The sequence below is a fragment of the Dipodomys merriami genome, unplaced genomic scaffold (genome assembly GCF_024711535.1).
Source record: "Dipodomys merriami isolate MVZ:Mamm:240054 unplaced genomic scaffold, mDipMer1.0.p SCAF_13, whole genome shotgun sequence".
Lineage (NCBI taxonomy): Eukaryota > Metazoa > Chordata > Mammalia > Rodentia > Heteromyidae > Dipodomys > Dipodomys merriami.
In genome coordinates, this window is record NW_027202604.1 from 40,990,422 (window position 1) to 41,002,146 (window position 11,725).

At 70.7% G+C, this 11,725-nt stretch overlaps 1 protein-coding gene across 1 annotated transcript; it reads left to right on the forward strand.

Annotated features, from left to right (window-relative positions):
• Positions 1 to 1,304: 1,304 nt before the first annotated feature.
• LOC138824862 (carbohydrate sulfotransferase 13-like) lies at positions 1,305 to 11,054 on the forward strand. The gene is given in 4 exon segments (XM_070019262.1): positions 1,305 to 1,404; positions 8,532 to 8,611; positions 10,201 to 10,819; positions 10,822 to 11,054. Coding segments are annotated over 4 exon segments (1,032 nt in total).
• Positions 11,055 to 11,725: the final 671 nt, after the last annotated feature.

Sequence of the window (11,725 nt, forward strand, 5' to 3'; positions counted from 1 at the left end):
CCTGGGCACCGGGGCAGGGAGCGCAGTGGAAAACGTCCAATCCCTGTGACTATTCATGGAAGCTGTTATCGTAGACACCCTATTTAGTGTTCATTTCTCCTTTAAAGAAGCTGAGCTGTGAGGGCAGCGATTTGTGCCCTCACTGACAGCAGTTAGACCTTTCCTGCTGCCTCCAGCGGAGGACTGAGGCCCGGCGTCCCCACCGGTGTATGCCCTCACCGCGGCCCGGCCTCCCCGAACCTCCAGAGACCCCGAGGAGGCTGCGCGGCAACCACAGCTGCTCGCTGCAGAGCGCAGCTCGGGCTCTGGAAGGCACCGTCCCAGCCGCGGCTCTGCTCTGCCCTTTCCAGCACCACCCACCGCAGGCCGCCCGGAGGACCCGGCCGCCATTGCCACCCCGGCCAGAGGGGGCGCACTTCCCCTGGGGCGAGGAAGGTCCAGCAGAGGACCTGTGATTGGTGCAGCCACAGCTCTTCATTTGCATGGAGGGCTGCTGTGATTGGTGCAGACACAGCACTTCATTTACATGGAAGTCTGCTGTGATTGGTGCAGACACCCTTGCCACGCCCTCCTGGTGGTGTAGGCGGGTTAAAAGGCTTCTCTTGCCCACTTCAGGTGGTAACAGAGGTGGGGGAAGTGGCCGGGTGGAGGTGGCAGCTCAAGTTTTAGATGATTCTCCAGGATAGAGATGGCGGGAGAGGGAGGCAGAGCCGAGGAGGGTGGAGAGATAAGAAAGGTCCTAAAGAGCCAGAGCTGGGGTGCCTGGGCCTGGCTGGGGCTCCGGGGATGCTGCCCAGCAGCCGTCCCGCGGGGTCGGAGCCCAGCGGGGCTGAGGGGCTCGGGGGCGGCGACGGCCTGCGTCTGCCCTGCTCAGAAGTCCAACACGGCTCCGGTGATTTGCCAAGCTGCTGTGGCTGAAGCCCCGAGCGCCGGACCGCCACCCCGAGGGCCTGTCGGGCTGCTGCAGCCTGGAGCGGCCCCGGCCCTCGGGGTGCGCAGAGCCTCTGGGTCGCAGTCCTGACTTGGGGCCTTGGGTGCTGCCTAGGGACCAGGGCTTCGAGGCTGGAAGCGCTTCTAGCTACTCAGGATTCTCTTCTGAGCAGGACCCCAGCCAGGGGTAACAGGAGGGGCCGGTGGGCCAACCTCTGGGTCCCTTGCCCTTCGTCCTCTGCGCTGGGGGCCCGAGCAAGGCAGGTGGGGGCGTGGCCTGTGGCGGGGGCGGGGCCTCGGGGCGGGGCCTGGCCCGGCACCCCTGCTGGCCCAGGCCCGGTGCGCCCTTCCCGCCCGCGGCTCGCAGGAGCAGCATGGGGAGACGCTGCTACGGGAGGCGGCGCGCGCTGGCGGCCGCGTGTCTGTGCACCACGCTCCTGCTCCTGTGCACCGGGCCCCGCGCCCCGCGTCGGGGTAAGTGCGGCCGGCTCCGCCCGCCTCGGCCCCCACCCCGGTGCCGGCCTCGCGCGCCCCGCTGGCAGCGATCGATCCCTCCGGGGCGGCGCGCACACCGGCTCCTCCCCCCAGGCAGAGGTCCCTGGTGGACCCAGAGAGGCTCTCGGTGGCCGGCCTGCCCCCGCAGGGCTCCTCCGCTGGCCCCGGGAACCGCTCGGTGCAGCGTCCGCAGCGCTCGGGGGACAGGCGGGAGGGGACGCTTCAGTCCACCCTGGCGTCCATCTGTAGGGGCCGTGCGCCCTGGAACCCCGCTGCCCCCAAGTCCCCACGGAGAGCGGCTGGCCCCATGGATCACAGGCTGCGGCGGGGAGCCGGGGCGGCCCACCCCGCGAACGCGGAAACAGGTGGGAGGTGGAGGGCGCAGGGATATGGCCGGCGACCCGTCTTGGCCGTCCATCTTTCCTTCCTTTTCCTCCAACGTGGACTCTGAGGACCCCCAGGAGCTGTTGGGACCGCACGCACGCACACGCACGCACACCGCTGGCTGAGAGGCGCCGCAGGGCAGTGGGGTCGGCGCTGACCTAAGCCACCAGCTGTTCTCAGGGCGCCTACCCAGGGGAGGCCTGGGGTCCAGGCTGCGGGGCCGCTTCTGTACTCGGTGGCCTCAGTGGTCCCATCTGTAAGGTGGGACGGAAAGTCCTTCCTTCCTAGACTTCAGGAAGCCAGAAAGCGACGGGAAGCAGCCTCTCCATCCTGCTGGCTGGGCCGTGGGGCGCCCCCCCCTCCATCCCCGGGGATGGAGGCTGGAGTTCGCCTGGGGTCCAGCTGGGAGAGGCCAGGGAGACTGCCACCGCACCTGCCTCCGCCCGCACAGGGGCTGCAGCTCTCTTCCCAGCCCGTGCGCTTCCCGGGCCGGCCGGGTCCCGGCTCTGAGGCTGTCCTAGCGCACGTCACCCTGTCATTCACTAGTTAGATGTCTCCTGAGCCCTGAGCCCAGGCAGGGCACAGAGCTGACAGTCCCTGAGGCCGGGCCCTCGGGGGCCTCGCTGTGGCTGGGGAAGGGGTCATCTTTGGGGGAACCTGTGGGTGAGCCAGGGTTCACCTGCCTGCTCTACATGCCCCAACTCGCAGGCCGTGAGCTCGAACTCCTGACCTCAGAGGACAGGGGCTGGCTAATGGGGCCTGCAGGGCCCTCGGAGGGAGGACAGGCCTGGAAAGGCCCCTTCCTGCTTGGCTGCCCTGCCAACCTGTCTCACTGTGGGGCCATGTGGGGCCTTCAGTGTCCCTGCCACCGCGCCTGAATGGGGAGGGCGGCAGGTGTGCTCTGTACTGTGAGTGGGGAGGAGAGCAGGTGTGCTCTGTACTGTGAGGGGGAGGGCAGCAGGTGTGCTCTGTACTGTGAGGGGGAGGAGGGCAGGTGTGCTCTGTACTGTGAGGGGGAGGGAGGGCAGGTGTGCTCTGTACTGTGAGGGGGAGGGGGGGCAGGTGTGCTCTGTACTGTGAGGGGGAGGGGGGCAGGTGTGCTCTGTACTGTGAGGGGGAGGGCAGCAGGTGTGCTCTGTACTGTGAGGGGGAGGGCAGGTGTGCTCTGTACTGTGAGGGGGAGGGAGGGCAGGTGTGCTCTGTACTGTGAGGGGGAGGGGGGCAGGTGTGCTCTGTACTGTGAGGGGGAGGGAGGGCAGGTGTGCTCTGTACTGTGAGGGGGAGGGCAGCAGGTGTGCTCTGGACTGTGAGGGGGAGGGGGTCAGGTGTGCTCTGTACTGTGAGGGGGAGGGGGGCAGGTGTGCTCTGTACTGTGAGGGGGAGGGAGGGCAGGTGTGCTCTGTACTGTGAGGGGGAGGGGGGCAGGTGTGCTCTGTACTGTGAGGGGGAGGGCAGCAGGTGTGCTCTGGACTGTGAGGGGGAGGGGGGCAGGTGTGCTCTGTACTGTGAGGGGGAGGGGGGCAGGTGTGCTCTGTACTGTGAGGGGGAGGGCAGCAGGTGTGCTCTGGACTGTGAGGGGGAGGGGGGCAGGTGTGCTCTGTACTGTGAGGGGGAGGGGGGCAGGTGTGCTCTGTACTGTGAGGGGGAGGGCAGCAGGTGTGCTCTGTACTGTGAGGGGGAGGGCAGGTGTGCTCTGTACTGTGAGGGGGAGGGGGGCAGGTGTGCTCTGTACTGTGAGGGGGAGGGGGGCAGGTGTGCTCTGTACTGTGAGGGGGAGGGCAGCAGGTGTGCTCTGTACTGTGAGGGGGAGGGCAGGTGTGCTCTGTACTGTGAGGGGGAGGGCAGGTGTGCTCTGTACTGTGAGGGGGAGGGCAGGTGTGCTCTGTACTGTGAGGGGGAGGGGGGGCAGGTGTGCTCTGTACTGTGAGGGGGAGGGGGGGTCGGTGTGCTCTGGACTGTGAGGGGGAGGGGGGCAGGTGTGCTCTGTACTGTGAGTGAGGAGGGTGGGCAGGTGTGCTCTGTACTGTGAGGGGGAGGGTGGGCAGGTGTGCTCTGTACTGTGAGGGGGAGGGGGGGTCGGTGTGCTCTGGACTGTGAGTGAGGAGGGTGGGCAGGTGTGCTCTGGACTGTGAGGGCCAAAGGTTCTCCAGATAGGAAGGCTGAGCCTGGGCGCTGAGTATGTTAGGCTTTGTCCCTCCCTTTTGCAGAACAGGACAGGAGTGTCAGAGTGTCTGTCTGGGCAGGAGGCTGGGGGGCACAGGGAGGGGCCCCACTGGCTGGCAGGAGGCTGGGGGGCACAGGGAGGGGCCCCACTGGCTGGCAGGAGGCTGGGGGCACAGGGAGGGGCCCCACTGCTGTGCAGGCCGGGAGGCCTGTCAGTGGGGTGCCTCCCTAGCCCGTCCTCCATGACTGACCCAGAGCCCCGGTGCAGCAGAGGGGAAGAGCTGTCCAGGGCACTGTGGTCCCAGCACCCCGACCTCAGCCCGAGCCCCTGGGGCAGCTCCACCCTCACGGTCCCGCCTGCGTGGAGGCTGCGGCGGAGTGAGGTTCCTGAGCTGGGCGCAGCGGTGCTGCCGGGGCCCTGGGAAGGAACTGAGTCCAGACAGTCGCCGCTCGCGGCCACGGCGGAGCAGGAAGACCCACAGGGCTGCCTGGGGTGCGGCCACGGCGGAGCGGGAAGACCCACAGGGCTGCCTGGGGTGCGGCGGAGGAGCGGGAAGACCCACAGGGCGCCTGGGGTGCGGCGAGGAGCGGGAAGACCCACAGGGCTGCCTGGGGTGCGGCGGAGGAGCGGGAAGACCCACAGGGCGCCTGGGGTGCGGCCACGGCGGAGCGGGAAGACCCACAGGGCTGCCTGGGGTGCGGCCACGGCGGAGCGGGAAGACCCACAGGGCGCCTGGGGTGCGGCGGAGGAGCGGGAAGACCCACAGGGCTGCCTGGGGTGCGGCGGAGCAGGAAGACCCACAGGGCTGCCTGGGGTGCGGCGGAGGAGCGGGAAGACCCACAGGGCTGCCTGGGGTGCGGCCACGGGGGAGCGGGAAGACCCACAGGGCTGCCTGGGGTGCGGCCACGGCGGAGCGGGAAGACCCACAGGGCTGCCTGGGGTGCGGCGGAGGAGCGGGAAGACCCACAGGGCTGCCTGGGGTGCGGCCACGGGGGAGCGGGAAGACCCACAGGGCTGCCTGGGGTGCGGCCACGGCGGAGCGGGAAGACCCACAGGGCTGCCTGGAGCGGGCGGCGGCGGAGCGGGAAGACCCACAGGGCTGCCTGGGGTGCGGCGGAGCGGGAAGACCCACAGGGCTGCCTGGGGTGCGGCGGAGCGGGAAGACCCACAGGGCTGCCTGGGGTGCGGCGGCGGGTCCGCTTCCCTTCCCGATGCTGGGCTGGGAAGGTGGCTCAGTGGTAGAGCGCTTGCCTTGCATGCCTGAGGCCCTGGGTTCGATTCCTCAGCACCACATAAGCAAAAAGAAAAAAGCCGGAAGTGGGGCTATGGCTCAAGTGGTAGAGCGCTAGCCTTGAGCTGAAGAGCTGAGGGACAGCGCCCAGGCCCAGAGTTCAGGCTCCATAACCGGACCCCCCCCCCAAAAAAAACAACCCTTCCGGATGCTGGCGCTCAGGGAGCGGAGTTGAGACGCGGCGCAAAGGAAGAGGCCGAATGAGGGGCTTGTCTGGTGCGTCCTCTCTTGGGCTGATCGTGGAGAAGGCGCCCGGCGCGGGGGTGCGGGTGTCCCAGTAGAGCCTGTGGGGGTGGGGGGCAGGGCAGGACCCCACACCGGTCCGGTCCGGTCCGGCTCCTGCCTGGCCGCGCACCCACCCGCGGGCAATGACGAACCCGAGCCGCGCCGCAGTCTCAGCCCCAGGGCGCAGCATCCGCACACTGTGGCTGGCTCCACGGGAGGGCGGCGGGCACGCGTGGCTCCTCACGTGGGGTTGGCACGCGTGGCTCCTCACACGGAAGGCGGGGGGGCGTGGCTCCTCACACGGAAGGCGGGGGGGGGCGTGGCTCCTCACACGGAAGGCGGGGGGCGTGGCTCCTCACACGGAAGGCGGGGGGGGCGTGGCTCCTCACACGGAAGGCGGGGGGGCGTGGCTCCTCACACGGAAGGCGGGGGGGCGTGGCTCCTCACACGGAAGGCGGGGGCGCGTGGCTCCTCACACGGAAGGCGGGGGGGCGTGGCTCCTCACACGGAAGGCGGGGGGGGGGGGGGAGTGCGTGGCTCCTCACACGGAAGGCGGGGGGGCGTGGCTCCTCACACGGAAGGCGGGGGGGGGGGGGGGGGGCGCGTGGCTCCTCACACGGAAGGCGGGGGGGCGTGGCTCCTCACACGGAAGGCGGGGGGGCGTGGCTCCTCACACGGAAGGCGGGGGGGCGTGGCTCCTCACACGGAAGGCGGGGGGGGGGGGGGGGGGGGAGTGCGTGGCTCCTCACACGGAAGGCGGGGGGCGCGTGGCTCCTCACACGGAAGGCGGGGGAGGGCGCGTGGCTCCTCACACGGAAGGCGGGGGGGGCGTGGCTCCTCACACGGAAGGCGGGGGGGGGGAGTGCGTGGCTCCTCACACGGAAGGCGGGGGGGGCGTGGCTCCTCACACGGAAGGCGGGGGGGGGGGGGAGTGCGTGGCTCCTCACACGGAAGGCGGGGGGGGGGCGCGTGGCTCCTCACACGGAAGGCGGGGGGGGGCGCGTGGCTCCTCACGCGGCTCCCGCGCCTCCGGCTGGGTGCGGGCTGCCCATGGCCGCCGGGCCGCGCCTGCCACCCCTCCGAGCGGGAGGTCACCGACGCGGAGCCCGCAGCCCCTGAGGACGAGGCGCCGCCGGCCCAGGGTCAAAGTCTGCAGCCGCCGGCGGCGCCCTGGCTCCTCAGCCCGCCGCGCGGAGACGCACGGGTGGAACGGCGACTCCAGGCACCCCGCACGCACGGCGCGGCCACCCGGGCAGGCCCCATGCCCCCGGGGGGCGGCCCAGCCCGCGGGCACCGCCGCCTCTTGGACAGGCCCCATGCCCCCGGGGGGCGGCCCAGCCCGCGGGCACCGCCGCCTCTTGGACAGGCCCCATGCCCCCGGGGGGCGGCCCAGCCCGCGGGCACCGCCGCCTCTTGGACAGGCCCCATGCCCGCCCCCGCGTTGGGCGTTCGGGAGCATGGCCGTCTTCCTCTCTCCTCCTCCTGCTGGCTGCGGTCTGTCCTTGCGGAGGGCTCTCCCCTGGCTCCTGTCACCGTCCCTCCTCCCCCTGCGACCTCCCAGCGGTGTCTCTCAGGGCTGAGCGGAATCACCCGAGCCTGTTCCGCGCGTCCCCCTCGGCCCGGCCTGGGCTGCAGCCGAGTCTGAGGATGGGGGCAGGGGTCGGGGCACTGCGGGCGGCGCTGCTGATGCCACACAGTGGCCCGTGCAGCGCTGACCCCAGCTGTGCCCGCCAGTGGACCCGGAGGTTTCCAGGGCCTCCTTTGGACCCCTGGGCTCGTGACCGCCCAGGGCTGTCTGCCCATCCTGCCAGGAAGCTCAGCCCTGTAACCAGTGGCCACCGATATTTGGGCCCCTGGGGGAATTTCAGGACCCTTTTTCCCACAAGCCAGGGCCTGGCCTCGGGCCAGGGAGGCATCCCCGGGGCTCTTCCTATCCTCATACACCTGGTGCCCAGCTGCCTTTCCTCGGACACCAGCCGAGCCACCATGATACCATGTCACTGGGTAACCGCAGCCAGAAAATGCCAAGAGCGCCCCTCGTCCTCTCCAAGCCGGCAGCGGTGAGAGGCGCCACCTTCGCGTGGGACCTCCTGGCTCGACTCAGGGTGGCTGTTGCCACACTCGGGCCAGCGGCAGTGGCCAGCCCCACACACCCCACCCGGCCCTGGCTGGAGCTGCCCTGCACTTGGAAGGGACAGCCAGTGTGGCTGCCCTCTCCTGCCAGCGCCTGCAGCCTGGTGGGGACATGTGTGGGCTTGGGAAGGCAGCACGAGGCACAGGCAGGCCTGGCCAGAGGAAACCTGACCTTTGCCCAGGACACAGCCTGGGCTGTGGAGGGAGGGGACCGGAGGCTGGCAGAGGGTGCGGTGCACTTCCGGTGTCCACAGCAGGCATCTAGAGGTCAGAGCCAGGGTCCCACAGTGACATTCATTCCTCCGGCAAGCCTCTTTATTGGCCACATGTCCTGCACTGCTTGTTGGTGCTGAGCTAGTGCAGCAAGTTGCCCCAGACCAGACCAGAGCCATCAGCTCCACAGCTTTAGAGATGCAGGGTCTCAGTTCCAGCACCAGGTGAACGTACGTGGGGCAGCCCGTGCACCGCAGGCAGCTACAGGCTTCCTCAGGCATCCATGGGGGTTCCTAACACTCAAGAGCCTGCGCTGAGCTGTGCCACGCCACTGCTGCCCACACCAGAGCTGGGTGCTGACAGATGGGCTGAGCTGGGAGGGGCAGGCAGAGGGTAGCGGGTGAGGCTGGCGGTCAGGCCTTCCCAGCCTACTAGAGGGCCGGGTGCCACCTTCTCTCCTGCCTGGCACACTCCAACTTTGGTGGGCAGTTCACAGGGCCAGATGACAGGTCACTGTCCTGGCTGACCAATCCCCTGTGCATGCTACCAAGCCCCCAGGGGCTGGAGAGGCCAAGGGGGGAAGTATACTGAGTCCCGGTGTTTGTGAGCAGACCCTAGGCGTGTGGCTGACCTCCCCACTGCACCCAGGCCGGCTCCATGCCGCCCTCAGTGACACGGCTGTCCTGTGCCCCACAGCGTCTGCAGACAGGGCCCTGGGCCCCGGCCGGTGGCATGCTGGGAAGAGTCCTCGGCAGCTGCTCTACGAGCTGGACCAGGTAGGTGGGCAGAATGCACGTGCTGGAGTGGGGCTGCACCCCCTCCCAGGTGAGGTGGCTGTCCAGAGTGTGCCTAGACAAGTGCTGGGGCCTCTGCCCACCCAGCCGGCCTTCCCTCATTATTTCCACCTTCCCTAACGGCTCCTCCCAGCTCAGCCCACAACACACCCTCGCGCAGGGTCATCTCCCCTCTGTCTGGGCTGCCTGGCCTGAGGAGGGAGAATCCAGACTGATTAGACTCAGATTCAATCGCTCTCTACAGAAGGCTCAGGACTTTCCCATCACTGTAGAGGAAAATCAAGTCAGGGGTCAAACCACCACAAGCCAGGGGTCAACTGCATCCCACCGGGACGCCTGCCCCTCATTTCTAGGGCCCTGCTCTGTCTCACCTCAGGCAGGTGGGGTCTTGGGCTCCATTCCAGCCGCGCTGGCTCCCTGAGCTGGGAAAGTGGGAAGTGAGGATAATGCACTGGAGTCTACTCTGGCCGGTTCTTCATGACTCTTAGCAGCAGACGCCTGCCCTTCCCAGCCCTGCCACATGCCCACCACTTTGTCTGTACAGATCCCCTATTCCAACCAGTGTACACAAAAGGCCTCCTTCTCCCTGCCAAGGCCTTCGACGCTCACCAGCGCAGGGACAGGTGGCACACCCAGGGGAGGACACCCCGCCCAGGGAAGGACACCCCCAGGGGAGGACACCCCCCAGGGGAGGGCACCCCGCACAAGGGAGGACACCCCCGCCCAGGGGAGGGCACCCCACCCAGGGAAGGACACCCCCCAGGGGAGGACACCCCACCCAGGGAAGGACACCCCCCAGGGGAGGACACCCCGCACAAGGAAGGGCACCCCCAGGGGAGGACACCCCCAGGGGAGGACACCCCCAGGGGAGGACACCCCGCACAAGGAAGGGCACCCCACCCAGGGAAGGACACCCCCCAGGGGAGGGCACCCCCCAGGGGAGGACACCCCCAGGGGAGGACACCCCCCAGGGGAGGACACCCCGCACAAGGGAGGGCACCCCCAGGGGAGGACACCCCCAGGGGAGGGCACCCCACCCAGGGAAGGACACCCCCCAGGGGAGGACACGCCCCCCACGCCCCTCACGCCCCCCCCCCGCTGTCGTCTGCAGGCCCCGCGCCGCTCACGCCCCTCCACTGTCCTCCCCCCTCACCCCCCCGCCCTGCTGTCGTCCGCAGGCCCCGCGCCCCTCACGCCCCCGCCCCGCTCACGCCCCCGGCCCCGCTGTCGTCCGCAGGCCCCGCGCCGCTCACGCCCCCGCCCCGCTCACGCCCCCGGCCCCGCTGTCGTCCGCAGGCCCCGCGCCCCTCACGCCCCCGCCCCGCTCACGCCCCCGGCCCCGCTGTCGTCCGCAGGCCCCGCGCCTCTCACGCCCCTCCGCTGTCCTCCCCCCTCACCCCCCCCCCGCCCTGCTGTCGTCCGCAGGCCCCGCGCCGCTCACGCCCCCCCCCCCGCTGTCGTCCGCAGGCCCCGCGCCGCTCACGCCCCTCCGCTGTCCTCCCCCCTCCCCCCCCCGCTGTCGTCCGCAGGCCCCGCGCCGCTCACGCCCCCCCCCCCGCTGTCGTCCGCAGGCCCCGCGCTCCGCGCTGGCCGAGGTGCACCGGCAGCGGCGCGACCTGCTGCGCCAGGCCTGCAGCCGCCACTCGCGCCGGCCGCGCGCGCTGCGCCCCGAGGAGCTGCGGCACGTGCTGGTGGACGACGCGCACGGGCTGCTGTACTGCTACGTGCCCAAGGTGGCCTGCACCAACTGGAAGCGCGTGCTGCTGGCGCTGCGGGCCCGCGCCCGCGGCGACGCCCGCGCCGACCCCCGCGCCATCCCCGCGGGCGAGGCGCACGCGCCGGGCCGCCTGCCCTCGCTGGCCGACTTCCGCCCCGCCGAGATCCGCCGGCGCCTGCGCGACTACCTGGCCTTCCTGTTCGTGCGCGAGCCCTTCGAGCGCCTGGCCTCGGCCTACCGCAACAAGTTCGCGCGGCCCTACAGCGAGGCCTTCCAGCGCCGCTACGGCACGCGCATCGTGCGGCGCCTGCGGCCGCGCGCGCACCCCGAGGCGCTGGCCCGCGGCCACGACGTGCGCTTCGCCGAGTTCCTGGCCTACCTGCTGGACCCGCGCACGCGCCGCGACGAGCCCTTCAACGAGCACTGGGAGCGCGCGCACGCGCTCTGCCACCCGTGCCGCCTGCGCTACGACGTGGTGGCCGGTTCGAGACGCTGGCCCAGGACGCCGACTTCCTGCTGGGGCTGCTGGGCGCGCCGGGCCTGCGCTTCCCCGCCGCCCCGCCGCCCCGCGCGGCGCCCGCGCGCGAGCAGGCCGCGCGCCTCTTCCGGGACATCAGCCCCTTCTACCAGCGGCGCCTCTTCGACCTCTACAAGTTGGACTTCGTGCTCTTCAACTACTCGGCGCCCCCGTACCTGCGGCCCCGTTAGCCCGGGGCCGGCGCCCCACGCGCGCTTAATAAACGCCTGGCGGCCCACTCGGGCTCCGCGTGCTCCGCCTCCTGCGCTCCGGGCCGCCCCGGCCCCGCGGCGCCGCCCCGGCTGCACGAGCCCTTCGCAGCGTCCTGGCCTTGGCACGGGGGCCACGGGAGGCGACCCCAGAACTCCTGGTGAGGTCTATCGCGGGGGGGGGGGGTGGGGGTGGCGGAGGCGCCGGGCGCAGCCCTCAGGAGTCGCCTCTGAGAGGCCGCGCCGTGCCAAGGCCCGGGCCGCACGCACGCGGGAGGGCCGCACGCGGGAAGAGCCGGCCCGTGCCTTTCCCGTGACCCCCGGCCCGCCCTCCTCCGGCGCCCTTCCCAGGCCCAGCGGGCGAGCCCCCGCAGCCCACTCGGCTCCGCCCAGCCAGACGCCACCCGTTGGCTAAGCCCGATGCCCAGCCGGGAGGGCTCGCCCCGGGCCACGTGCTCTTCCTGCCCCGCCCCAGATGCGGGCGCCTGCGCACAGTGCCCCGCCCACAGCTGCCCTGTCCAGGGCCCGTCCAGCCTGCGAGGCAGTCGAGGCCGCTCCTCCTCCCTCGCCTCCCGCTCTGGCTGCCCTGTCCAGTTTCCTCTCTGGCCAGTGCCCGTGTGCGTGCATGCGCATGCACGCGTGTGTGCTCACAG